The sequence below is a fragment of the Gastrolobium bilobum genome, unplaced genomic scaffold (assembly GCF_033153095.1).
Source record: "Gastrolobium bilobum isolate Gb01-03AN ecotype WA unplaced genomic scaffold, APGP_CSIRO_Gbil_v1 utg937, whole genome shotgun sequence".
Lineage (NCBI taxonomy): Eukaryota > Viridiplantae > Streptophyta > Magnoliopsida > Fabales > Fabaceae > Gastrolobium > Gastrolobium bilobum.
In genome coordinates this window covers 719449-745638 of record NW_026899318.1, presented here as the reverse complement: position 1 = coordinate 745638, position 26190 = coordinate 719449, and the positions used below count along the sequence as shown (strand labels likewise).

At 34.7% G+C, this 26190-nt stretch overlaps 2 protein-coding genes across 2 annotated transcripts; both read right to left on the bottom strand.

Annotated features, from left to right (window-relative positions):
• Positions 1–559: 559 nt before the first annotated feature.
• Positions 560–3533, bottom strand: LOC133289611 (uncharacterized). Its single transcript, XM_061487598.1, has 5 exons — positions 3329–3533; positions 2955–3059; positions 2771–2869; positions 1498–1723; positions 560–1022 (listed from the first exon to the last, which is right to left on the bottom strand). Exons 1-5 carry the CDS (start codon positions 3356–3358, stop codon positions 670–672), a joined length of 813 nt encoding a protein of 270 aa, XP_061343582.1. The 5' UTR covers positions 3359–3533; the 3' UTR covers positions 560–669.
• Positions 3534–20536: 17003 nt separating this feature from the next.
• On the bottom strand, positions 20537–25429 carry LOC133289610 (auxin transporter-like protein 1). The gene is made up of 9 exons (XM_061487597.1): positions 24712–25429; positions 24372–24562; positions 24071–24256; positions 23846–23958; positions 23555–23738; positions 23364–23461; positions 22372–22579; positions 21968–22225; positions 20537–21012 (listed from the first exon to the last, which is right to left on the bottom strand). The coding sequence occupies exons 2-9, from the start codon at positions 24540–24542 to the stop codon at positions 20794–20796; spliced, it is 1437 nt and encodes a 478-aa protein (XP_061343581.1). The 5' UTR covers positions 24543–24562; positions 24712–25429; the 3' UTR covers positions 20537–20793.
• Positions 25430–26190: the final 761 nt, after the last annotated feature.

The following is a 26190-nucleotide window of genomic DNA, read 5'->3' as shown; positions in this document are numbered from 1 at the left end:
CAATCAGAGTTCGACACCTAAGCGGATTAAACGACTAGATAGATTTAGCTTTTCAAAATTTAGAAGTGTAGATCACAGCTATTTTTTTTGTTTTCGGTATGTGTCAATACCAGAAAATTAAGTTAATTTTTTTACTAATTTTTTTGTCTAAATGTTAACTTAATTTGAGAATGTACGAAATTGTAAATGCATTATCAAAAGTGTAAATTTAAGAATGCTTCAAAAGTTATTTCACTTTGTTACAATTTGTTATGTGTAAATTACCGGGAAAAGAAATTCATAGCAGTACCCGTTTCTTATTTTTATACCAGTTCATTCCCAATATATACCATGCATTTTCATTTAAATGGTTTGTAACGACAGCCCTACCAGTCAATATTGTTTTTATTTGGTAAAATTTAGACTGTGAAACAATCTTCCCTTGTTCAGATTCTAATTCCACTCTATCAAAGGGTTGGGAAAAAAAAAAGGAAAGAAAGAAAAGAAAGCAGATTCTAATTGATTTGAATGAGAAATAACAGAATAAGAACAGTTTTTTTCATTTAATTTGCTAGGGAATTATCTTGTTTACACATTCATTTCGGATACCATGTTAAACTATGTTGTTTCATGAACAATAAGTTGCTCCTAATCACCCTGGCTTACACATACAAGAGCCAACAGATTCATTCACATATCATGTGGCTTTTCATCCCATCTACTCAAGCGCCTTCGTCTCCTGCCACTTTGGGGAGTTTCACTCTGCCTAATCAGCCTCTCTATATGTTCAGGTAATGGTGGAAGTGGAAAGCGGATAAGTTCCACTTCATCATCACTACCACCAATCCATCCATAGCAAGGTTTACGCCTACGGCATGGAAGATTCTCAGGTGCTTCTGAGGTATCAATCATATGAGTCCCGACAAACGTGCTATAATTGCTTCCTTCAACATTATCGGCAGGTTTGAGCTCATTTTTAGACTCCACCCTACTGCCTTGTCCTCGTCCTCCTCTATCAGCTGACACAGCCGAATCCTTAACATCTGGGAACAAAGCATACAAAGTTTTGACACTAACAAAAGAACAATGAGCTTTTCTTTGCAGTTTTGAAAAAAGCAGACATTGTTTTCTCAATGTGTGGAGTCAAGCAGCAAATGTATCTTGAATCAAATAGTAATGGAAAATTAGACATTGTTTAGAAAATAACTCTCTGCATGCCATTTCTTTTATTATAACAACTCCCTTCCATACAAATATAAATTCAAATAATAATTGAATTTGTAAATTGGTACTTGAATCCAAAATCCCAGAGGACTCAAGATTCTCACTTCCACTATATTGCTTCTCACTCTTCCGTGCACTTGCTGAAATTTGTGTCATCAATTGCAGTTCTAAAGAAGGGATACCAAACTTGGTTTAGGAACTAAAGTTCAGGAAGTTGCTAAGCCTGCTATCGCTGAAGAGTAATATGAATATATTTCAAATGGAATGAACTGATGGAAGATGGAATTAAATTACCAGTTTCTAGATTGCCAAGGGAAGCTTGATCAATGGTTTGAGGGGCAGGGTCCAAACCATCACTAGTATGCATTTCAGAGTCTTGAGCCACCAAGCTAGAGGAACCAACTTCAGGAATCCCAGTTATCTGCAATGAAGAGTCTTGAGCCACCCGGTAAGAGGAGCTAGCTTCACTAATCCCATCACCATCATTTCTAGCATTATCCTGGAAAGGATCCTCCTTTATCTTATTTAAAGGAGGGGAAAAGTATATATTAGCCTGAGTCACAAAAGCACCATGAGTGTAAAGTCTAGGCTGACTTAGTGTCTAATATGCTTATTGCTTTCCAAGTGAAATCTTTCACAATAGTCATTTAATTGTTCATCCATAATTCAATTGACATTTCATGATTATTGTGAAAGATTTCACTTGGTTACACAGCATGAAGGATTATTGTGAAGGGAGGATACAGTATACACAACCAACAGAAACAGGGAAGAAGAGATTACAGTCAAAGTTCTATGGCTAGAGAAAGTAGAATTTCCCCGTTAATATTACATATTCGAGAAACTCCCCTTATGAGTTATATAACTGCTAGTGAATTATAGCAGCAAATTATATTACCTAAATTCAGAGTCTCAAATAGAGTCATAAAACCGATGAGTTTGTAAAATATATAGTTTCTTACCAAGGGATGAAACGGGAGGTGCCTACGAAAGATCAGATTCCCATCTTTCTTATACCCCATACATACCTCCCATAAAAATATATTTTTCTAAGATACCATCTTACACATTAAGCATAAAACAATAATAGGGTATAAATATGATATCCTTCAGATATTTCTGCAAGTTTTAAATTTCAGAATGAATAGGAGGAACAAACATAAAAAATATTTCCAAAAAAATGCATGTTATTAGTCCCCAACCAGGACAAAAATAAAAAGAGCATCTTCCAAGTGCGCAATCTTCTGAGGCATGTAACACCAGGAACCCAATTGAAGGAAACTTCATCATAAACAATCCTAAATCCAAAGGGCATTTCTCTCTGTTGTGTGTGACAACACAGGAGGAAGACTAGACAGTGTTGATGGCTGAGAAAACTAAGGAAAACCATAATACATATTTTTCTCTCTGCACCTCCGAGAGAATAGTGACCAGCAAGCTTTGTAATGAAGTAGAATACAAAATAACTAAACACTAAAAGAAAGAAAATGTATAAACAGAACCAAATTAAAAAAATAATGAACAGAAGAGGAAAATGGAAACAAATTAACTCTTGCTAAATGTTAACCTTCTCATCTCCAGAACTTTGTTTGCCCAGTAAGGTTTCGATTAGGAGCTTGTAAGAGGCCTCTTCAATAAAGATCCATCCTTGAGTTCCTTCATAAACCTAGAGAAACCCCAGATTAAGGGTAAACCAAAACGAAGAAAAATTAGCACTTCTCTTGTAATTATTTGGATAAGAGAAGACCAACCTCTAGGAGCTCCCCAACCGTTTCTTGAACTAGTCGTTCATCAAAACCAAATGGACGCATTGCGTCCAGGGCTGCATCCATGCGCGAGTTACCAGCCATGTTGTTCTACAGACAAAAGGAAATACCATTAAGGAAGGGAAAATGTCACAAAGTTGCCCCAGAAATTGAGTTTGAGGATGAAAAACAAAGGAAACTGAGAAACACGTTAAAAAACGAAACTTTGCAAACATGGTGGGAGAAAATGAAGGGAAAAAAAAAGTTAAACAGAAGTCAAAACACAGATAGGAAATGGCAAAAAAAAAAAAAATCCAGCAAATGTGAAAATGAAAGTTGAGAGGGTGAGAAAATAGGGGTGAAGGAGTGAAATGAAAGACCTTTTTGTGTTGACGTCGTCTTGGCGCCATTCCCGGGCTTTTTTCTTTCAGCAGAAGGAAATTGAAAAAGCCCTTCTTCTTCTTTCCCCTTGTTGAGTTTCTGTTGAAACGATTGGAGTAGAGAGAAGAAAAGAAAGAAAGAAAAAAAAAACAGGGGCTATTTGCAAAGGCGGAATGAATTCATTGCGAGATGCCTTGTCTTTGATGCTTCTTACTCTGACAGTGTTATAGAGTGACTCTGTAACAAAGTAGAAATGAGGACTAATATGCAATGAAAATTGTATGCTTCACCATGCCATCTTTTTGTTTTGCCCTCTAATCGTCACAAAAATAAGACTAAAGTGAGCTTAAGTTCTGTTTGGAAGGAGATACTGAATTTTGAAAAAGTAAAATAATTAGTAGGGTATGATGTTTTGTTATAGGAAATAAAAAAAATTTGTTACAGTACATATATAAAAAATAATTTTTATATTTTTATAATAAATACAGATAAATTATTTATATTTATTTTCAAAATGACGTTATTTTAAGTTGAAAGATTAAAAAATTATAATGATAAAAATTATTATAATTTTAAAATAAATTATAATTATAAAAATATTTTGATTTCTGTCTTAAAATGGCGTTATTTTAATATCAATGTAAATAACTTGTCTACATTTACAGCAGAAAAAGCAAACTCATAAAAAAATATGCAAGACTCATACGAGACAATGTAAAAAAAAAAAAAGAATTGTTATAAAAAAAAATTATGGGTCTTATATAATTTTATAAATACATAAAAAATAAAATTATCTCTTATAAAATAAGAGACATTAAACTATAACTATTACGTGTAAAATTATTACTAAAATGTGAGTTGGTATTGTTGGTGATGGGTGGGGGCAAAGTTGCAAGTTGCCTGGCATCCACTAGATCATGGCTGGATAAAATTAAATACAGATGGTGCAGCCAAAGGATCTTCAGGAGTAGCTGTATGTGGGGGTTTATATAGAGGATCAGATGGTCAATGGCTGGGGGGGTTTTACTTATCGTGTGGGCATTGCATTAGCTTTTACAGCGGAGTTATGGGGTATTCTGAAAGGTTTGAAATTTGCTTGGAATAAAGGGTTTAGGAAACTTATAATTGAAAGTGACTCCACTTCGATGATCAAGTTGCTTAACAATAAAGGTAATAATGTCTGAAAGTCTCATATTGCTACTCGCATTCGGACTTCGTTGAATAAAGAATGGTATCTCAAAATTTAACACATCCACCGTGAAGAAAATCTGTGTGCTGATTGGCTTGCCAACCATTTGATTTGTTTCATCCAGAACTCTTTGTATACGGAGTTTAGTCATGTTCCTCCTGAGCTTAGTTGTTTATTTTTTACTGATATTTGTGTTGTTTCTAGCATTAAGAATGTTTACATTGTTTAGTTATTTTTTGGGTTGTTAAGCCCTTTCTTTCACCAAAAAAAAAGATATCATGACTTTAAAAAAAGAGGAGTGTTACAATTTAAAAGTTTTATAACTTATTATAATTTATTTTTTTATCATTTAATTCAATGATTATGATTTATTAAAAATTAATAATTAATAATAAATATGATCCGATAAATTATAATCATTGGATTGATAGATAAAAATAGGTTGTAAAATTTTTAAATTATAAAAATAATGGTCCTCTTAAAAAAATAAATTTAACTGTTTTTTAAAATTTTGTTTTTTTAAAAGTTGCATGTAAACTTTTGCTTAAATAAAAAGTACTCCATTGTACGTGGAGACATATATCAAGTGCATTATTTTCAGGTTGAGATTCAAATGATTGGCAATAGCATTAAAGAAATTCACAATGCTATTATTTCTAAGCAAAATCAATTGCATTCCCCTTTGTACATGGAGACATATATCAAGTGACATCCGCCTCAAATAGGAGTAATTAAACTTAACACAGATGGAGCATCAAGAGGTAATCCTGGCCCTGCAGCATGTGGGGGAGTGATTAGAGACAGTAATGATAATTGGTTAGTTGGTTTTGCAAATAAGGTGGGGTTTTGTTCGGCCCTAATAGCTGAATTATGGGGAATCCTTAGTGGATTAGAACTGGCGTGAATTAGAGGGTGGAGAAATGTGATTCTGGAAAGTGACTCTTCTAATGTTGTCATTATGCTCACTGGTAAGGGTGATGCTGCTCATGAGTCTCACATGGTGACCCGTATACGAGCATGGTTAAATAGAAATTGGGAGGTTTCTCTGATTCACATCTACAGGAATGCTAATTGTTGTGCAGATTGGCTTGCGAACCTACCTCTTGATCATCCAGATATGTCTGATAGATCCTATTTTTCTTCTCCCCCTTCGAGAATTAATTTTTTATTTCAGGCTGATTTAGCGCAGATTTCTAAGCCTCGTTGTATTATTTTTTCTTAGTGCTTTCTTTGAGATTTTTACCCTTTTTATTACAAAAAAAAAAAGTACTCCATTTGAAAGTAGAAGTAGAAAGGAAGGAACTTGGGAGTAGGGTTGGCTCGCAACCCGTCCTAAATGAGTCGGATTGGGTTGGCCTAAATGAGCTGCCAACCCGATACAACCCTAACCCAAACGAGCCAGCCCTCGGGTTAAACGGGCCAGCTCGCGGGTTGAGTATTTTTTTTAAATTAAAAAAAATAAAACGTTTGGTTTGAGCGTTTTAACGCTGAAGACCAGAATCCTTTTCCAGCATCAGGGCGCTAACACGTTCTGGATGGACGTTTTAGCGCTCCAGACCAGCATCTTTTGGCTTCTTTCTGTAGCAGGGCGCTAAAACGTTCTGGATGAACGTTTTAGCGCTCAGCACTTAGAATTTTTTCTCTTCTTCAGAATCTTCTTCCTTCTCCTAGAGCCAACCCGCGAGCTTTTTTCCGAGCCAACTCGCGAGCTGATTATCGAGCCAACCCGCGAGCCAACCCTAACCCGGCTCGGGTTGGGTTGGGTTGGATTTTCTGGCTCGTTTATTTTTTCGAGCCAACCCTAACCCGACCCGATTTTTACGGGTTCAATGCGGGTTGGGCCGGGTCGAGCCGGGTTGGCCCGTTTTGCCAACCCTACTTGGGAGGGGGGTTTATAAAAAAAAAAAAAAAAGGAACTTCGAGGGGTAGAGTATGGATTATATAATTTTTTATCTTTCCCAAATCCAGCGAAAAATAAAGTGAAAGATGGTGAGAGAAGATTTTTTTTATATAAATTCATTTATTTTATGAAGTATTACTATTATTATGTTATTAAATTAAAAATATTTTTTACTTTTTTGGATATATAATACAAAAAAATGATAATCCGATTTTTTTGTATGTTTATTCTTAAAATATTGTTAACTGTGCTATTTAATCAGTCTATGTTATTTACCAAAATAAAATCTGTAAGTTTGAAAAAAAGCTTAAAAAAAAGTTTGCTAATAAAATAGCATAATCCAAACTTGCAAACTTATATTTAATTCACTTGTTCATTGGCGTTTGCGCTGATGGATCATGGATGTATTATTAAATAAAAATGGGCAAAGAAATGTTTTGGTCACATTTCTGTGGCATTTCGAAACTGCTACCCGGGACCCCAGACCTCAAAAGAAGAGACATTCCATTCCTCATGGTTCAGTCATATTTCTCCCCCCGTGTGCATCTTACATTTCCCCCACTGCAATCTTGATCATAGTGTAATGATTTTAGGTTGATAAAATTTTGTGAGTTTTTTTTTAAAAATTATTTTCCTTGTATTTTAAAATAGGAAAATTTTTTGTTTACAATCGGTTATACACTCTTAATTAAACTATTATCGGTCATACTTAGTGTAATTTGTAAGAATTTAAACAAAAAATTTGTAAATATCACACTTCCCTTCAAAATATTAAATATAGCTATCCTTTTATTTGAATAACTTCGCGACTGAAATTCTTGTTATTTTTCAGTTGATTATGTAACATTCTCTCTTGTTTTCATCATATATGTTTTATGTAAATTGGTTTTGTAAAATCTATAAAGTAATGCTAGAGAGATTATGCATTATATGTCGGCATAAATAATTAGGACATATTTAGTGTAGACCTAATAGTATAAAACATGATTCCTGTCACAAACTTCATCATTGTCATGTGTCCCTCCAATGGAGATTTAAAACTTGATCTAGAAAGCAAACCCTTCACACAAAATTAAATATTTCATTTCAAAATAACCTATAACACCCTAGTTGTCAAGAATAATATGTTTAAAAGAAGAATCAATCAAACCCCCAGTCATTGTATTTGCTACCAAGAGTATAAGACAAATAATCATACACTCCCTCTTTGGACCAAACCCCGATTTGGTCTCAAATATGTTTTAAATTCACGTAACGGCTCCCACATATTTTAAGATAATATTAGATTTTATTCATTAAAAGTGTAACCCCTTTATAGATAAAGAGTTAAATCTAAGTATACATTTCTGGAATTAGTCTCCTTTATTGCCATTGTGCGTACACCATCCTGTTTTGGCTTCTAGCCTCTCTCCTACACAACGATTTGTCACTCCTTGCATCAGTCTCTTCCATAAACTACACTAGCTCACAAATCCCACACTAATCACGATCCTACCAGATTAAACATTACTGTCATATGTGGGAATCAATAAATTTCAATTCTCATCTAACCATAGTGACACGTAACGCAAAGTCATAAGTCATAACAGCAGCATCCTCTGCCACCACCAAACCTTGATGTGCAAATGTTGAACAATTTGGGCGTTGATCAAGATGGAGATTCCATCTCAACCGGCCAGCCCGATCCGCAGGCTACTACCCACCAGCCTGATCTTGCCCAAGCGGTAGTAGCTGTTGGATATATGCTCTTTTGGTCACTAAAGTCCTATTGGGCTTAGTGAAACTTGAGCCCATGAGGCTTAGGGTTGAGTTATGTCTAAGACCTAAGCGTATATATTCATAGTTTTCTCCTCTTGTGCCTCCAAGGTGAATAAATCATCAGAAACAAACCCCAAGAGGCAGACGTTCATCATCTGAACGGTTGCCCACACAACCATCTCATCCTCCTCGAGAGATAGTCTGGAAGATCTGCCACAGTCTAGCTTCAAGGAGGTTGTTCGTGCTGCGGCGCTAAGGTGAGCTGTTCGTGAAGAGGAATCCTACAAGGGAAGATTCTACACGACACCTGCGCACCGAGAGGTAATTGTGAAACAAGGATGATTCGGTAAGCATACCAATGTACTAGGTCCTAAACTGCTTCCGCATAAATATAAGATTTCCTACAATTGGTATCAGAGCCTTGGCTGTACATTGGTATGTGAATCTAGTTTCACTATTCATGTAATTAGTTTTGCTTCTTGAAATGTGGCACCTAGGGTTCTAGGATTATGGTATGAATCTAGCATGTGTATTTTATAATTCATTTTCATAAAAGTTTAAATTTTAATCGGTAAAAATGCTTTAATCCATGGTTAGGATCTCTCGTGTATTTCTCGATTTGTAACAAGGAGGCTAATCCCATATGATTAGGTTTCCTCCTTGCTGTTTTTGTTTATTTTTGGAATTTCTGTGTATTTTTTCAATATTTTGTAAAAGTTCAAGATCGAGAAATCGCGAGGAAGATGCGCAGTCAGCACTGTCGGAGACTTTTCGAGGACTTACCGATCTCGGAATGAGGAGATCTATATATGGTTGGAAGGAGGACGGAAAGACGAACGCAATGGTGGGTGGCTTACCGCCATCTGAGTTTACACGCGCCTCCACAAGATTCTGAGAGTGGCCGCCACTCTCCGGCAAAGAATGGGAGAGTGAAAGAGCGTCCGGCCACCTTTTTGGGTGGTTCCGGCGGCGGTGCACTCGTCTCTACGTGGCGGTCCTTCCCCTGGAGTTTCAGCCTGATTTGACTTCGGGTGACGGCGCGGCAGACCTGACGGCTAGTGTTCCTCTTTCGCGTCCTAGGGTTTCTCGCCAAAGGATTGGGTCTTTGGGCTTTTGGGCCCATGAATTCCTAAAGGGGCTTGAGACAGATACTATGGGCTAGGCGAAAGTTGAATTCCAAAGTTGTATTATTTAATTTTATTTTATTTTATTTTCTTTAAAATAGGAAGGCCATGGATTAAAGTAATTATGATTTATTATTTAATGTTTTTATTGATTGGTATAAATTATATGATAGATAACATGCTTTATTGCGATAACATGCCATATAGAATAGGTGGTGTCATATTGTTGCATAACTTGTATGATTGCATGAGCATAATAGCTATTATGTCTTCAGCGACTAGTATGATAGTTATTATAGGATTATTTTGATTTTAAATCATCCTAAGAAATTAATTAATAATTATAATGATTTTTATTAAAAATCTAGATTAATAATTCAATTAATTAATTTTGGATAATTAACATCAAGACAAATAATCGTTATGGAAATTATTTTGATTTCAAATTATCCTCATAAATGATAATTATTATGATTGTTGCAATCTAAATTAATAATTAAGTCAGCTATTTGGATGATTTAAATCTAGAAAAATAATTAGAGAAAATTTCCTAAGAGAATTCTTTATTTTGCGAGTAATTTGTGGGTTTTCTGAAATGGTCATGGAATAACACACGCTGCATACAACATTCATGTATCATGATTGTTTAGCACACGCTGACGTAAAGTGACCGGATTTCAGGACCTTAATGCTTTCAAAATTATGTTAAGCTTAGTGCACGTTTATCGGCGCTCTTACTTATATAGTTTTTGAAATCAAACAAAGGATACTCTCAATTAAATAATTCTTGGAAATTAGAAAATGTTGCTTATGTTGAATGGAAGGAGATTTAAATTAAGAGATTAATTTAACCTTCAAGCGCATTATAGGACCATTAATAAAATAATCATGTGAAGTCACATCGAATAAGCATGATTGGATTTTATTAGATTGGACTTAAATATCTATGGGAGGAGATTTAAATTAAGAAATTAATTTAATCTCCAAGCGCATTGTGGGCCTATCAATAAAATAATCATGTGAGGCCCCAACGGATAAGCATGATTGGATTTTATTGGGCCTTAATAATTTCAAAAATTTTAATAAAGTATTGTACGGCCCATCGTCGATAATACTAAGTTATTAAAGATAATTTTGAAATTAAACAATGAATTCGACTGGGCTTATGAAAATTCTCAAACAAAAATGTTGAATGGGTGAAGGTTTTAAAAATTAATTAATTTTAAAACCTGCGGGCTCCATTTGTGGGTTTATTAGTGAAATGGTTATCGCTGAAGCCCCATCGGATAAGGATAATCAGATTTCACTAGATTAAATCTTAATAATTTCAAAATTTTAGTAAAGTATTGTACGGCCCATCGTCGGCAATGCTTAGACACTAAGGATAATTTTAAAATTAAACAATGGTTAATTACATTCAACTTTGGTAAAAGTGTTAACCCTCCCATCGAGGCTCTGGCAATGGCACTGAAGGCCCAAATAACAATTTTGGTTTTTACAAGTGACTTGCCCATCGTAAGCCTTGTAAAGATAAATTGAAGGATTGTTAACAATAAACAAGAGTAGTCATAAGAATCTACTCGCACTTCGTTTGTTTATTGCATTATTTGTTTGTAATTGTGTGCTTTATATGGTTTTCAGAAAATATCTTAGAAATGATTTTGGGTCGAAAACCTCTAGATGGTACCAACTATGAATAAGTGAAAAGAAATTTTTTTGATATTGTTCTAAAATATGGAAGCTAAAATTTGTTCTGACAATGCGAGGGCCATAGCAACCTGCAGAGGATGCGTCTTAGGAAACTAAGATGCATTTCTCAGATTAGGAAAGGGCAGATATGGTAGTTCGCTGCTATATTATTGTCAGTCTTTCCAAATACTTGCAGAAGCAAGTGTACATGATTAAGAGTGGAGTAGAAATGCTTCAGACTCTTAATGACATGTTTGTTGCGTCTAGCAGCTCTGCTAGATAGAATGCAGTCGGTGCAGGTTTTGCTAAGAGTCTTGTTAAATCCAAAGGGAAACCCAAGGGTGGTAACAAGAACAAAATAACTTGGTTATCAGTTGTCAAACCAGTTGCTATGAAGAAGCCGCAAGGCAAGTTCTTCAAGTGCAGACTGAAGGAACACTGAAAGAAAAATTGCCCAGAGGTGATGAAAAGAACCAGACATGGGTATATTAAGACCTGATCAGTGAATGAATCATTGATTCAGGAATCACTGATTATGTTTGTTACTCTTAGCAGTAGTTCAAACATGGTATGCCTGTCAGCAGTGGACAAAGATATTTTAAGCTTGAAAATGGGAACTTGTGTCTGCATTTGCAGTAAGACAAGTTATTTAATGACTATGGTTTTGGGTGACTGTTTATTTGTTCCAGATTTCAAGAGGAATTCAATTTTTGTAAGTTGTTTTGGTTAAAACATGGTTTGACAATGCAATCGATTCCTCAGTTACATTTCGAAGTTCATCTTCGTCTTGTTTGTTCTGGTACATTGTTTAAATAGTCTTTATTACCCATGTCCTATACCCTTTTTAAATTTGTTATGTTGAATGGAAAGGATGATGAACAAGAACTTTCACCAAAGAAATAAAAGTTTCAAATGAAACATCACTTTGGCTTTTGTGATTGAGTCATATTATCTCAAGTAGGAAACATATTTTAGTTAAAAGAGGGACTGAAAGTTCAATAATCTTTTAACTAACAGCTACATGTTAGTCCTATTTGGAAGGTAAAGTGGCCAAGCAATCCTACAAGGGCCAAAAAGGTTTGCGCAACTATTCAACTGGAACTGGTACATACTAATGTATGTGGACCAATTAGTGTTCAGACCAGAAGAGGTGATGAGTACTTCATTATATGAATGTTTACTCTGGATTTGGACAGATGAACCAAGTGCGCCATAAGTCTAAAGCTTTTGGAAATTCCAAGAGGTTTAGTCTGAGGCAGAAAAGCATGTAGGTGTTCAAATCAAAAACACTTTGGTCTGACTAAAGTGTTGGCTACCTGTCTGGTAAGTTCAGGTCTTACCTGATTTAAGAGGGGATAGTTTTTGTAACTGTCAACTCTAAGAACGCATTAGTTGAATGAAGTTGCAGTATGCAAAAATCAAACATTTCTAGACTTGGTGAAGATCATGTTCAATTATTCATCTTTGTCAATGTTGTTCAAGGGAGATGCCTAAGAGAAGGAAATGTACCTTCTTAACTTGATTCCGTCAAAAGTTTGTTGTAAAGACACCTAAAGAATTATGGAAAGGGTGCAAGCCCAGATCAAACCATATTCGGATTTAGGGTGCTACGACACACGTCCTACAACAACAGTCAAATGAGATGGAATCTTGTATGGAAGAGTGCATATCTTTTGGCTACCCTAAGAGAACTAGGGATGATTTCTTATTTAGTCTTAAGGACAAGATAATCTAAGTGAGCACTCACATGATTTTCTTAAAGGAGGACTAGATAAGAAATTATAAGCTCTTAAGTTAGGTTATTCTTGATGAGATTTATCTCAGATCAAGAATTTCCAGAATCTCTAGAAGCTTCATCCATTGTTCCCTTGATTATTCAAGAGGGGATAGATATATCTCTAAGTGAACAAACAAGAGAACCATGATTGGAAATTCAACATGATAATATATAAGTGAAACTAGTAGAAATATTAGTATCACATGTAAAGGAACAATATCAAGGATAATCGGATCCTCAAGAAATTGAAGATCCATCATTTGACCCACTATTTGTTTTACCTATAAATACACAAGGTCTAGTGCAGTACATTCGTAGTAGGAGAGAACCTTGTTAACTCTCAAGTTGTCTCTTGTTGAGTGATATTGATCCTACTAGTTACGATAATACACTAGAAGATGTTGTTGATCAAGTGCTGCTCACGCTATGAACAATGAGATGAAATATTTGTATTTCAACTCTGTTCGGTCCTAGTTAATACACCAAGAGGGGTAAAACCCACAAGGTGCATGTGGACATAAAAGGCAAAGAGAGGATGGACAGAAAGGTGAAAACCTTCAAAGCTAGGTTGGAGGCATTTTTTGCCAGACGCCATGCTTGAGTCTATCCAGATTCTCTTAGTTGCTATAAGTCTCAATTATGAGATTTCATTTTGGGAGTTGGATGTCAGGATATCTACATACAACAACCAAAAGGGTTTATAGCAAATGAGTAGGAACACACGGTATGCAAGTTGTGAAAGTCTATTTCATAGACTTAAGCAAGCATCCAGGTCTTGAAACATCAGTTTTGATCAGGTTATCAAAATTTTGATTTTGAGAGAACCTTGATGAATGATGTGTATTTGTATGTAAAGGATACAACGGAAGACAGTAGCTTTTCTGGTACTTTATGTAGATGATATGCTCCTTATTAGAAACAATGTGGAGGTAATATCAAGCATAAAGAGTTGGCTAAGTTAGTGTTTTGGTATGGAAGTACTGGGGAAGCCAATTATATTCTTGGTATAAAACTCTTATGAGACCGGAAGAATAAGTTGTTGGCATCACCTCAGGCTACTTACATTGACAAAACCCAAAATTCAACATGAGAATTCTAAGAGAAGAATTATAATTCTCAGATGTGAAATTCATCTTCCTAAGGAGTGACCAAAGACTTCTAAGAAGGAAGAATGCATGAGCAAGATATCTTATGCTTTGGCAAAGGTAAACTCACGCATATCATGTTGGGCGTTATACCAGACATCTGTCACGCAGTGGGAGTAGTGAGATAGTACCATTTTGAACCTAGAGGAATACTAGATTATTGTTAAGCATGTACTCAAGTATCTTTGGAGAACGAGAGATTATATGCTGGTTGGGAGTCTTGAAAAGCTGAGTTTTAAAAAATTCAGTTATTTCAAGTGGATATTGACTCAAGAAAATCAACCTCGAGCTATGAGTTTTTCACTAAACTCAGATAGCATTAGAGGTGGATCTTGCAGACCCAGTTACTAAGAGTTTGCCTAAACTTGTGTTCGAGAGGCATGTTACTTCTTTGGGTCTTAGGAGGATCCCAGACTTGCATTAAGCAAGTGGGAGTTATTGGTTTCATTGTGCTCTTGGAGTAAGACGATGAAACAATAAAATAATTTTCTGAATTTCATAAATAAGGTTTTATTTATTTATTTTGCGCACTATTTACAAACATAAAGGTCCGGATCAAATTGTGGAGTATATGATCATATGGATACGTTCATGGAGGACATGATCATAGGATCTCACAATTGATGAATGGAGTCACAGCCATTAAATAAAGTTGGGCACTTCATTCAGGCTGCAATATTTTATGAAGTAATTTTGTCTGAATCATTGTAAAATATTGGTGTGAATTAACATTCACATTGAAAGGATCAAGGAGAGATTTGATTAAGGTTGTTTTTCTGTCATAAGGTATCAAATCTCCAGTTAACTATAGTTATGTGATTGCTCTTAATCCTGAGTTTATTATAAATAGGTAATCAAATAGTTTTCATTCTTTGATTTACCAACGGGTGAGGTCCGATCTTTTGACGGCCAATAACTCGGTGTTTTGGGAGTGAGATTATTTGATTATTAGTATTTATGAGATAAACAACAAGGAATTTATAGGAAATGTCCCCTTGATATATTTCGGTACTTGGATATTAAAGACACTGGCCAGTGCATGTAATCCATTAGAGAAATTATCAAAGTCAAGGGAATAAATAATTGATTGGGTTACAGAAAACTAATCAATGAATTATAGACATTCTATAAAGGGGCAATGCATATTAATGTTATAAAGGTCATTAATCTTGGAGTTCACGTTCGGGCTTTTAGTGGAGTAGCACCGAATTAGATAATCTTGTAAAGATTATCAGGAGCCTTGATCAATGACAAATGGTAGGTCCCCAGGCTAGCTCGAGACAAGGGATGAGGTATATTATCAGATGATGATAGCTTATGGGCTACATGGTCTTGGGTTTACGAACTCAAGTTTGTATCTTAAAGAGCAAGTGGGAGATTGTTGGATATATGCTCTTTTGGTCACTAAAGTCCTATTGGGCTTAGTGAAACTTGAGCCCATGAGGCTTAGGGTTGAGTTATGTCTAAGACCTAAGCGTATATATTCATAGTTTTCTCCTCTTGTGCCTCCAAGGTGAATAGATCATCAGAAACAAACCCCAAGAGGCAGACGTTCATCATCTGAACGGTTGCCCACACAACCATCTCATCCTCCTCGAGAGATAGTCTGGAAGATCTGCCACAGTCTAGCTTCAAGGAGGTTGTTCGTGCTGCGGCGCTAAGGTGAGCTGTTCGTGAAGAGGAATCCTACAAGGGAAGATTCTACACGACACCTGCGCACCGAGAGGTAATTGTGAAACAAGGATGATTCGGTAAGCATACCAATGTACTAGGTCCTAAACTGCTTCCGCATAAATCTAAGATTTCCTACAGTAGCAATATTGTTGCAGCGTCAGTATGGCATTGAAGGTCGTCTTAGTAAACACCAAAACATAAGGCATCATTGCATCGTGCAGAGCCATATTGAAGGAGAATGAGTCAAAACAGATGAGTCCATTGCTAGTGCAACCCAATAGCAGGTTGTCAGCAAGAGTAGCCCATCTAGGATGAGAAAGATGACAACTCATTCATGGACCGTGTTATGTTCATGTCGTTTCCCAATAGTTGTCAACAACCCCACCTTGATCAAAACCATGGTACCAATGATTCACAGGGATGCTTTCAAGATGACCATGTACTTGACTAGAGCCAAAAACCCATTCATTGCTAGAGTCTTTGCTTCCCTGCTCATTGGAACAACTTGCATTGGTTTAATACTCTACCCATGCGTTCTATCAATTCATTCAAGGTCTTCTCAAAAGCTCTTACTCAATTTTCCACAAAATAGAGTTCACCTAAAGTCATCCTAGACCTTGTCTCAACATCAAGCAGAAAAAAAGGAATCATTTTGTGTATTAGTTGAACAGGTTTAACAAGGAGGCTACGCAAGTCTGCAACATGGACAAGTGTACACTTGCTTCTTCTTATTGTTGAGGTCCTCCAAGTTTATGGAGGCGAGGTAGATAGAAGAAAGCATTGTGCATTTCATGATGGATATGGCTACACCACAGACTAATATTGTGATATGTGCGATACTATTAATAGGTAATGCAAGGTCTTTGGTTGAAGCAATGTATCATCTGCACTAAAGAACAGACAAATAATGAAAAACGACAATGCATAATAAAAATGGAAGCAAGAGCCGCAATCACAAGAATTTATTAGCGTAAATAACAACAACTAATGTGGAAGAGTATTAATGACTCCAAGCTTAAGAATCATTACTATATGTATTCAATTTTTAGAGGGGAATGCATTTCTTATGTCTTATGCACATATACAAAAAAAAAAAATGAATATGATCCACTGTAAAAGAGAGGGAGAGAAATAAAAAAGTGGATTTTATACATTTTTGTGTGTGCATGAGTTGTCTCATGCAATATGAGAAATTTATTTCCTATTTTTAGAAAGGAAGTCTTTTTCTTTTTTGATTTTTCTTGCACAAGTATAATATTTATTTTAAACAACTAATTAAAAATTTTAAACAAATTAAGATAAGTGATAAAATAACATAGTTTTCACTCAAATTATTTTAATATTATATTGAATTTTTAAATATTGGGATAGGTTATACTTACTACTATTTTTTCTTATCACCTCTTACTCCCGACTTTGTTATCATTGCATCAAAATCAAATCAACGATTACAAAATAACATTAAATAAGAGCCGTTGATTTGATTTTGATCTAACGATAACAAAGTTTGTAGTAAGAAGTAGTAAGAAAAAATGGTAGTAAATATAATTTTTCCAACGATTAATTTTTGCTTAAAAACAATATAATCCAAACATGCAAACTTAGAAAGGTTATATTTATTTCATTTCGTATGAGATAACTAAATTTTCTACACACGCAAAAGATTGGTGGATCCCATTTTTTCTTTTTCTCTCTCCTCTTACTTATAGATCTCACTTATAATTTTGTTTCTACAACATAAGATAATTATTTTATTACAACATAAAAAAATTATTTCCCAACTTAAAAACAAAGAAATGTTTTTGTCACAATTTTTTTGGCATTTCCATGCTGCTACCCGGGAGCCCAAACTCAAAAGCTGAAAAATATTCCTATAATATAAGTGCTTGATCCACTGTGTCAGGCAATTGACCAGATGTATTTAATGGTGAGTAATGATGCATGTGGGTTTCTGCTATGTCCACGCATATGCTTTTGCGGGCTTTTCTTCTTTTAAGTATACAAGGGAATAAAAAGGCCAAGCGAACAGCTTCGTGGGCTTTATTTTTTATAGTCTATCTTCCAGCTCTCTCCTTTGAGAATGACGTTGATATAGTTTTTGTTTTCATTTGGCTTTTAACAATTTTTCTTGGTTGGCTTGGTTTGTGGTTGAATTAGCTTATTTTATGTTAATTTTGTTTAATATTTTGTTTTAAAAAATAAAAAATACTAATATTTTCCTTTGTTTAAACTAATTCATACATAAGTTAAGTGTGTAATTGAATTATTTCTTTAAAAAAAATTGTTGCTTGTTGAGAAATTCTTTTTGAAAAACAACTAACTTTTATTTTTAGTCGTTTTCTCAAAGTTGTACTAACTTTATATTAAAATCTTTGTTATTGAGGGTATTACTCTAAAAATATATAAAAATTTCTTATCGTAGTGTGTGAGGTAGATTTGATTGATTATTCTTGTGGCTAAAAAATTGTAAAAATCTTCCCGGTGATTCATACTAATGTTTTTTTCAAGTTGTAAAGCAGTAATTAAATTAAGGGAAGTATGGTCTACCAAACCAAAAAAAAATAAAATAAAAAAGTATGAATATAACGTTAGAGGATGCAACAAAACTTTCGAGCAAACTAAAAAAAATGTGGGCCCCACTTTAAATATTTTTTTCTCATTCCTAAATAATGGGACCCATAGAATTGGTGTGTATGCAAGATGACTTATATTGCATCCTACAACATTATACTTATATTTCCCTTAAATTAAATACACACTAATCTTAAGCAATTTTATATTATTGTTCTAAATGGTTTCTTCACTGGAAGTTAGAGCTAAGGGTGTAAATAAATCAGATCAGGTCAAGCTTTAGCTTAAATAAGTTAGGTTTGTGTAAATTATTTAAAACTTGACTTATTAGCTTTATATAAGTCAAGTTAAAAGTTTGGCTTGACTTATTTTTTAAAAATATAAGGCTTGGCTTGGCTTGTTAAACCTACTAAGCCTTCAAAAATGACACATTCCACTTTGTAAAACATAGGTTATGATTATTTTATTTTGTTTGTATGTTTAATTTAATGGAATATATTCCTTTTCTATGCGCACAACAACCAAAAATATTAACAAGTGATGGCGAAGGAATTTAAGGTTAAAAAAACATGTGTTTGCCAAATGAAAAGAGGGAATATTGCAAAAAATTAAAAAATTAAAAGATATAATTTTATTAAAAAATAACAATATATTGTTTTATTGAAAAATAATAATATATTAATTTATAAAATAATAAGTTATTATTATAATAAAAACAGAATAAAATATTATTTATTAAAAAATATGAGTCGAGTTTGGAAGCTTGAAGGTCAAACTTGCTAAAATTAACTTATGACCTGATTTCTAAATCAGTCTTTTAACGAGCTCTAGCACATACTATTTTTAAAATAGATAAATGCCAAAAAGTAAAAATAAGCCAACCTATAGGCCTGACAACTAGGGGTGTAGATGGGCTAGGTCGACCTACAAGGGCCTATGGCCTAGTCTATATTAGGTCAGACTTGGCCTATTATAAATAGTAAAATAGAACAGGCCAAGATTTTTAAGAAAACATATTTAAAAAATAGGCCATAGGCTTTTTTGTACATGTCGGGCCTATAAGCCTACAAGCCGGTCTATATCATATTATTTATTTAAAATATAATAAATAAAATTATTATTTTAATAATTTTGAATAATAAAATAATATTATTTTAGTTATTCTTTTAATTGTTGAATGTTTAATAAGCTTAAACAGGCTAACAGGCCTATGCTTTTATTGTTTAAATATAGGTCAGACCAGACTTATAATTTGGGGCCTACACAGACTAATAGGCCACGTCATACCTAATATTTTTTACAATCTATTTAAGTCAAAGTCTAACCTATTTACACCCTAGTGACAACCATATCATTTACATCCTAGTTGGAGCTACGCTCTGTTCAAAACTTTGTATTCCTTCTAGTGAGACCTGTGCCTCGCTAACTTGGCTTACTTATATTCCGTAAATGCCTTGTACATGCACTTGAGCAATGTAGATCCCCAGTCATTATCCGAAATTATTACCACTTCGTCTTCAAGCAGTGGCAGAGGGAGGATCATTTTCCTGTGCTTGAATTTGAATTTGATTTTTTTTACAATGTCTCAGATCATGACTTAAAAATGTAATAGTTAAAAAATATAAATTCTAAACATGCCTTGTTAATTATTGAAAAGTGCAAATATAAAAATAAAAATAAAAATAAAAATGTAAATATTTCTTACTTTTCGATTATACTTATCAGTTTATCTATTAATATTCCATAAAATTTCTTCCACTTTTATTACTACATGATAAATTTTAAAAAAAAACATTATTATATAAATAATTTTCATTTTTTAGTGTTTTATTTCTTTTATTTATATCTTTCTTGACTTTTTACTTTTTATTTGTATAAATGAACACCAAACTCAAATAAGCTTTTACAAAACCCTCAATTATTGCCCAAAACCTTTCCAATTCATACTCAACCCGCTCCCTTTCTTTGATCAAATTTCATTTTTTGACTAGTCAAACCATAATGGAATAGAACCAAAGCAACCATGGACCTAATGATAATTGCTTCAAGTGAACGAGCGAATTATTAATTAAGCATATAAAAAAAAGGGAAATAATACTCGGATGGGGTAAGAGACTAGTATCTTATGTCATAAACACAACGTAGAACTTACTTTTTAAAATAAATAAATAAATAATTGAGTGAGATTCTATGACACGATATACTAGTTACTACAAAATGAGACTAGTATTTCGGTAAAAAAAATGTTGCTATTCAAAAGTTTCAGTTTAGCGTGTTAATCAGGACAAACACCGTTATGAGTTCATGGATCACATAAATAGGCTTGGAAGATAGGAAGCAACATATATTACATGCTTTTTATATTTTAACCTTCACCACACATCCATGATACAATGATACCAAGAATTTCAACTTTCCCAATATATGTTAGCTACAGTCATGTTTTATGATTAACCAAAATGATTCAAAAGCGAAATGACAATATTGCCCTGCTACAGAAGGGAACATCAGCATCAACAATATTGTATCTATATGTAGATTAAACAAAAAGATAGGGAAAATACAGCTCACACCACACAAGGGGGGAAGATGCTGATGCTGATGCCTCCCTATGTATCATACAAAAGAACATAATTTTCAGTGATGCAGTGTGTGATTGGAAGCCGGGACTTTTGGTGGGCACTGATAGCACTTGGCAAATAGTCCGAATGTGTCAACCTGTTTGATGAAGTTTGTCATGCTAGCCCACCCTCCAAATCCAAAGCCCACCACCGTAACCCACACCACCACAAATGCATTGATCACATACATTACTGTCCAATTTGGGATGAAAAAGGGTAATTTCTCTGCAGCATTCTGGAAAAAAAAAAAAAAAAAACAGAAATAATTAATCAAGTAAAGAAAGAGCTTTGAAATTGTTAACTTGTGGTTTGAACTGTTAACAAGACAAAAAAAGTAGTATCAGATCACTATAATAAGTTGCTGACTCATTATGAGCATTTGTTAGGAGTAAGTAACAGGAACAGCAATTTGAGTATTGAGTAGGGTCAGTTAAGAGAGTTAGGTTGGTCATGGCCCAGCTCATCGTTAAAATGTGGACATGTGATTAGCATAGCATCGGTGATAGCATTACCATAGCATATAACTGAATGACAAAGAAATGGCACCAACCTCATCTTGTCTCATAAATTTCCAATTCGAATAATTAATAGAACTAGTGGGACTAGGACCTGTAGTACTGCCAGTGACATAGGAAGTCCCTTCCAAGTTAAATCATGAAGCTGGAATCATATCCTCATACAAATGTACACAATACCACAAAAGAGTTTTAAGTTTTAAGAATCCCTCTAGATGCTTCCTAAGATCTACTCATAAAAAATGGACAATAATGGATTCCCAATGTAGCACTCTTCATTAAAAGCTTTCCTTAAATTAAAAAGGTTTTAGCTTTTAGGTAGGGCACAAAACACGGAACCTAATTACATTTGATGTACTATCATAGGTAGCTACAGGCTGTACATTGAATGTATGAGCAGATTATTAAAACCCATATTGACTTAAACATGCCCCAATAGTGACTATTAGCTTATGGAGAAGATAAATTCAATGTGTACACAGTATAGCCAGTTAAATGAGACACGCATTAGGTAGCCCCGTTGAAATTCACTGTAACATGCCCACATTAATAGTGAATTTATTAGCATATGTAATGAATGGAGAAGGGAAATTCACTGTGTGCACAGTAAAGCCAGCTGAATAAGACATGCAATGAGTAGATTATTAGAAACAAATATAAGAATGGACATTTTACCTGTCGTGCAGAAGCAGACCAGTAAGTGAGCATATGTGCTGAAGCAGGGATAATATAGACGGTGAAGCTAACCAAAAGAGCCCCAACAGCTGAGTTAATGGGACCAAAGAAAGGGAAAATAATAGCCAAAAACCATATTGGTATCACCACAGGTAACCTGGCAAGAGCCCTTAAACATATGCTCTTTGTGTCATGCATTCCTATCACTTTCTCCCACACAAAATACAAAGGCGTACAAGCAAATCCAAATGTGATGAACTGTAATTTACATGGAAATAAAATACATCAGTTTCTAAAACTTTTCCTTTTTTTTTTCTGTCTCTCCCTTTTTCTATTTGTTCAAGTAATTATTATTTATTTAGTAAATTAGCAATATTGAGGGGAGGGAAACAGTATATATGGACCTGGTGAATAAGCATTAAGATGACACCGGCATCACGCCAGCCAGAGCGTGGGAGAAGGGAGAATGCATTGGAATGATCAAGGAGTTGGTCACCAAAGGCCCAGTAGACAGCAGTAGCAGAAGGTAGGGTGAGAGTGAATACATAAAGAGTGGCAAAGAGATAGATATATTTGAACTTCTGAGGTTTCCACATTGCATGCATGATTTCCCTGTAATTTGTTAGTCATGTGGTCCATGTTAGTGTATACTGCAACTTCAACTTAAATCTGCATAAGGACCCATAAACTATACTTTCAAATCAAGTTCCTTCTATTTCTACTAATATGCTCCAAATGGAGAATTTCTTAATAAGGTCAAGAATTGTGCATTTTAGTGCTAAGCACTTATTTATTAAATATTGTTAGAGAATAATGGAAACCATTAAAAATGTCATTACTCAATAACTTAAGTTTTTGGGTTGAATTGGTTATTTACATAGTATCAAAGCTTCAAATGGAGGTCATAAGTTTGATTCTCACCCCTCATGTGTTCTTAACTAAAAGAAAAATTTACCGTTCCTTTTACTCGAGGAAAGTAAACTAGATAACTAGTACGTATCATCATGCGGTAAAATGTCATTATTCCAGTTATATTATTGATGAAAATATAGTACGTAGACAGTGACTTGGGGGATAAGCAAAATCTGACAGTTTCATATTAAATAGATCAAAAGAATAAAGTCCAACTGAGGTTTGAAGTTTTTTATTGCTAAAGACAGAGTATAACCGTAAGCCAAGACACTTGTGTAATGGTTGTTCAAAAGTGTCAGATTTACTGTTTTGTCTTATTTACAAAGTCCCATTAGAATGGAGGCAAAAGCTGCAATTGAAGAAAGTGGCAGTGCAATAAACTTCTCTTACTCTCTTTGATGTTTCATTGTCCCAAGACAATAAAGAAAACTATCATCATTGTATTGTCTAACTTAATAAGAAAAATATTACCAAAGGGACTTACACTGTGACGGCGTGCCCGCCGAAAGTGTAAAGTATATTGGTTGCACCTGTGAAATACAAAACCAATTTGTTTGGGCCCGTGTGAGTCACATTTTCAACCTGCAAAAGAACCAGCCAAGTTCGAATCAAACGACTTCAAAGGAGAATGACCCCAATTGAAAAATAAAGACCATTGTGCTTGGTAATGCTTACCTGGCCATGAACAAGGGCTGCAATGGTCATGTACCAAGCTGTGTAAGTTGTCATTCCAAGGCCAAGGAAAGACCAAATCCTGTAGTTGTGGAATGAGGGTATGAACACTGTGGTGGCACAGCAAGCTCCGAAGATGTAAGTCCAAGTCCTTTTGTCCAAGTGGTCATTTATGTAATAAATGTTACTGCATACCCCAAAACCATAAAAGCCTCTTAAGTCAACAAATCCCACTCACTGTTTTTTTTAATTATCAAATCAAACACACAGGCTATAACCAAAGGAAATGCAAACCTTGCACAAGCTATAAGCTGAATAACAGATCCAAAGAGGAGAAAAGTACAGTTGAAGGCCAATCCAATGGCTTTCCAGTATGGACCAAGTAAACCTTCCAACACTTCGAACCACTGCACAAAAATGAAATTAGACCATGAATCTCATTCATTAAAGATTTTCCACAGAAAAAAAAAAAAAATTGTGGTTTAAAGAAAAGTTTTCTTTTTCATTTGTGGGTCTAACCTGAATGACATGGTTTTTGAAGCTGACATTCTCCTTCTCTTTTCTGCTCCTGTACTCGATGTACAGAATGCTAATCAAATAAGCAGTCCAACTACCAACCAAGCCATAGAAGACTTGAAATATGATGCCTGAAAGAATTCCCAGCTGAGAGAAAGAGTATGGTAAAGTTAACAGAACCTGCGCAACCTGAAAGAGCACAAAACCAAAAACGAATCAAATTCTCTTACACTCACCAAAACAGTGTACAGAATATCAGTTCCAATGATGAGATTGACAATTATGGATTCTCATATCTTATTACCTGATTTGAAGCACAGCTGAACCAGGCATCATAAACAGACCCACCATGCCAGAGAAGACTTTTCAAGCTAGAATGTGAACCACCCTCCTTCTCTTCCTCTCTGTCGTCACGCTCAATCGTCTCATTAAGGCTTGACATCATGGTTTCTTCAGTTTGCTTCTGGGGTAACATTGTTCTGAGATTATAAAGATCTGAAAACCCATGCACAGTATATGAGTTAGACATTTACCAAACCCGGATCAAACTCAAAGAAATTGAAAGGAGAAACAAAAAAAAAAAAAAAGAGATTTTGTTCCGTGTAAGATACCAAACCATGTAGGAAAAAACTTACAAAACTCACCTAATCTTGGTCAATGTTGCTTTGTGGTGAAAGCTGAAAGTTTTCTCTTCTGAATTTATAACAAAGAAACAGAGGAAAGCAGAGACTTTTTTAGTGACAAGTGGAGTGGGTGTGTGTTTGTGTATGTGACTGCCAGCAAATATAAGGAAGCTTTCTTGTAACTCTTACAAAAACAGTGTGCTTATCTCCTTTCCCCTTCTGAAATAAGGCAAAAAGAGAAGATAGTAAGGCCACCTTATTGGGTAACTGTAGCGGTTTTGCTCAGGGAGGTTGATGATTTTGCAGGATTTTGAAGTCTTTATACTCCACCCTCTCTCTCTCTCTCTCTCTATGTCACTGCTCCAATTGCAAGACTTGCAGGGCCTTAAATATGCTTTTGTGCACTATCTGCTGCCATTAAGGTAACTTAGTCAACCTCTTAAATGTGGGTTCTGTATAAGGAATTGGCAGAAGATAGCAGTTTTCAATGCATAAACAATAGCATGGAAACCCAGCTAGCAAGAAACATGAACTGCTTCCTATTAAATAAGGAGGAAAAGGTTCGGTTGGGATGGTAACAAGTGACCAAAAACAAGACCTTGGTTGAGGATCGAGATCTGACAAAAGGTAGTACACCTGAGAGAGCAACCTTGAAGTTGGAGGTGCTTGCAACTTGGCTTGACCCTTAAACAAAAGGAAATTTTTTTGAAAGAAACCAATGGGAAAGGTTGAAATGTGTTTAAACTATCTCTTTGGTGTATGGTTGAGAGGCACAGAGATGTTGCTTTGGCTTGTTTTATAGTGTGCTTGTCCTCTCTCTTTCCTGTTATGTGTTTGTGTTCTGTGCGTTTCTGTTTGGCTGTATAGCCTATTAAGATGGTTGGTGACTGGTGTTTTGTGTACGAGTGTCAGTATACTATCAGTAGAATAATGTTTGAGAAATTATTATTGCTGTTAATGAGGAAAAATTATATCATTCACCTTATTATCTATTTAAGTCAATTTTCCAATTGATCACTCAAATAGCCATATAAGATTTTGAAATCCATCCCTAACAAACATGAAATTCTTAGATTTTATGTGTTTTGTTTATTTTTCTGTTCATGGACTCTATTTGCATCACCTACTTTTGAAGGGAAAAAAAATAAAAATAAAATACTCGCATGAAACCTCCATTTGCGAGTATAGAGATGAGGAAACTCATTTACCAAATCTTACCCTTACATCTGCAAAATACTATTCTCTGAATATCAATCACATTTGACAATATTGAGGTATTTATATATTTTATTCTGAAATTATTCAAATCAAGATTGGAACACCAAAACAGTGCAATTAAGGTTTTTAAGAAAAGAGAAAGAAAGGAAAGAATTTTTAAAAAAAATTAGCAGAAGATAATTAAGCATGTGCTTAGAAATTATCTCATCATCATCTGTAATTAAATTAATATAATGCATGTAAGGAAATTTAAAATTTGAGCCCGATGAATACACCTGGTCT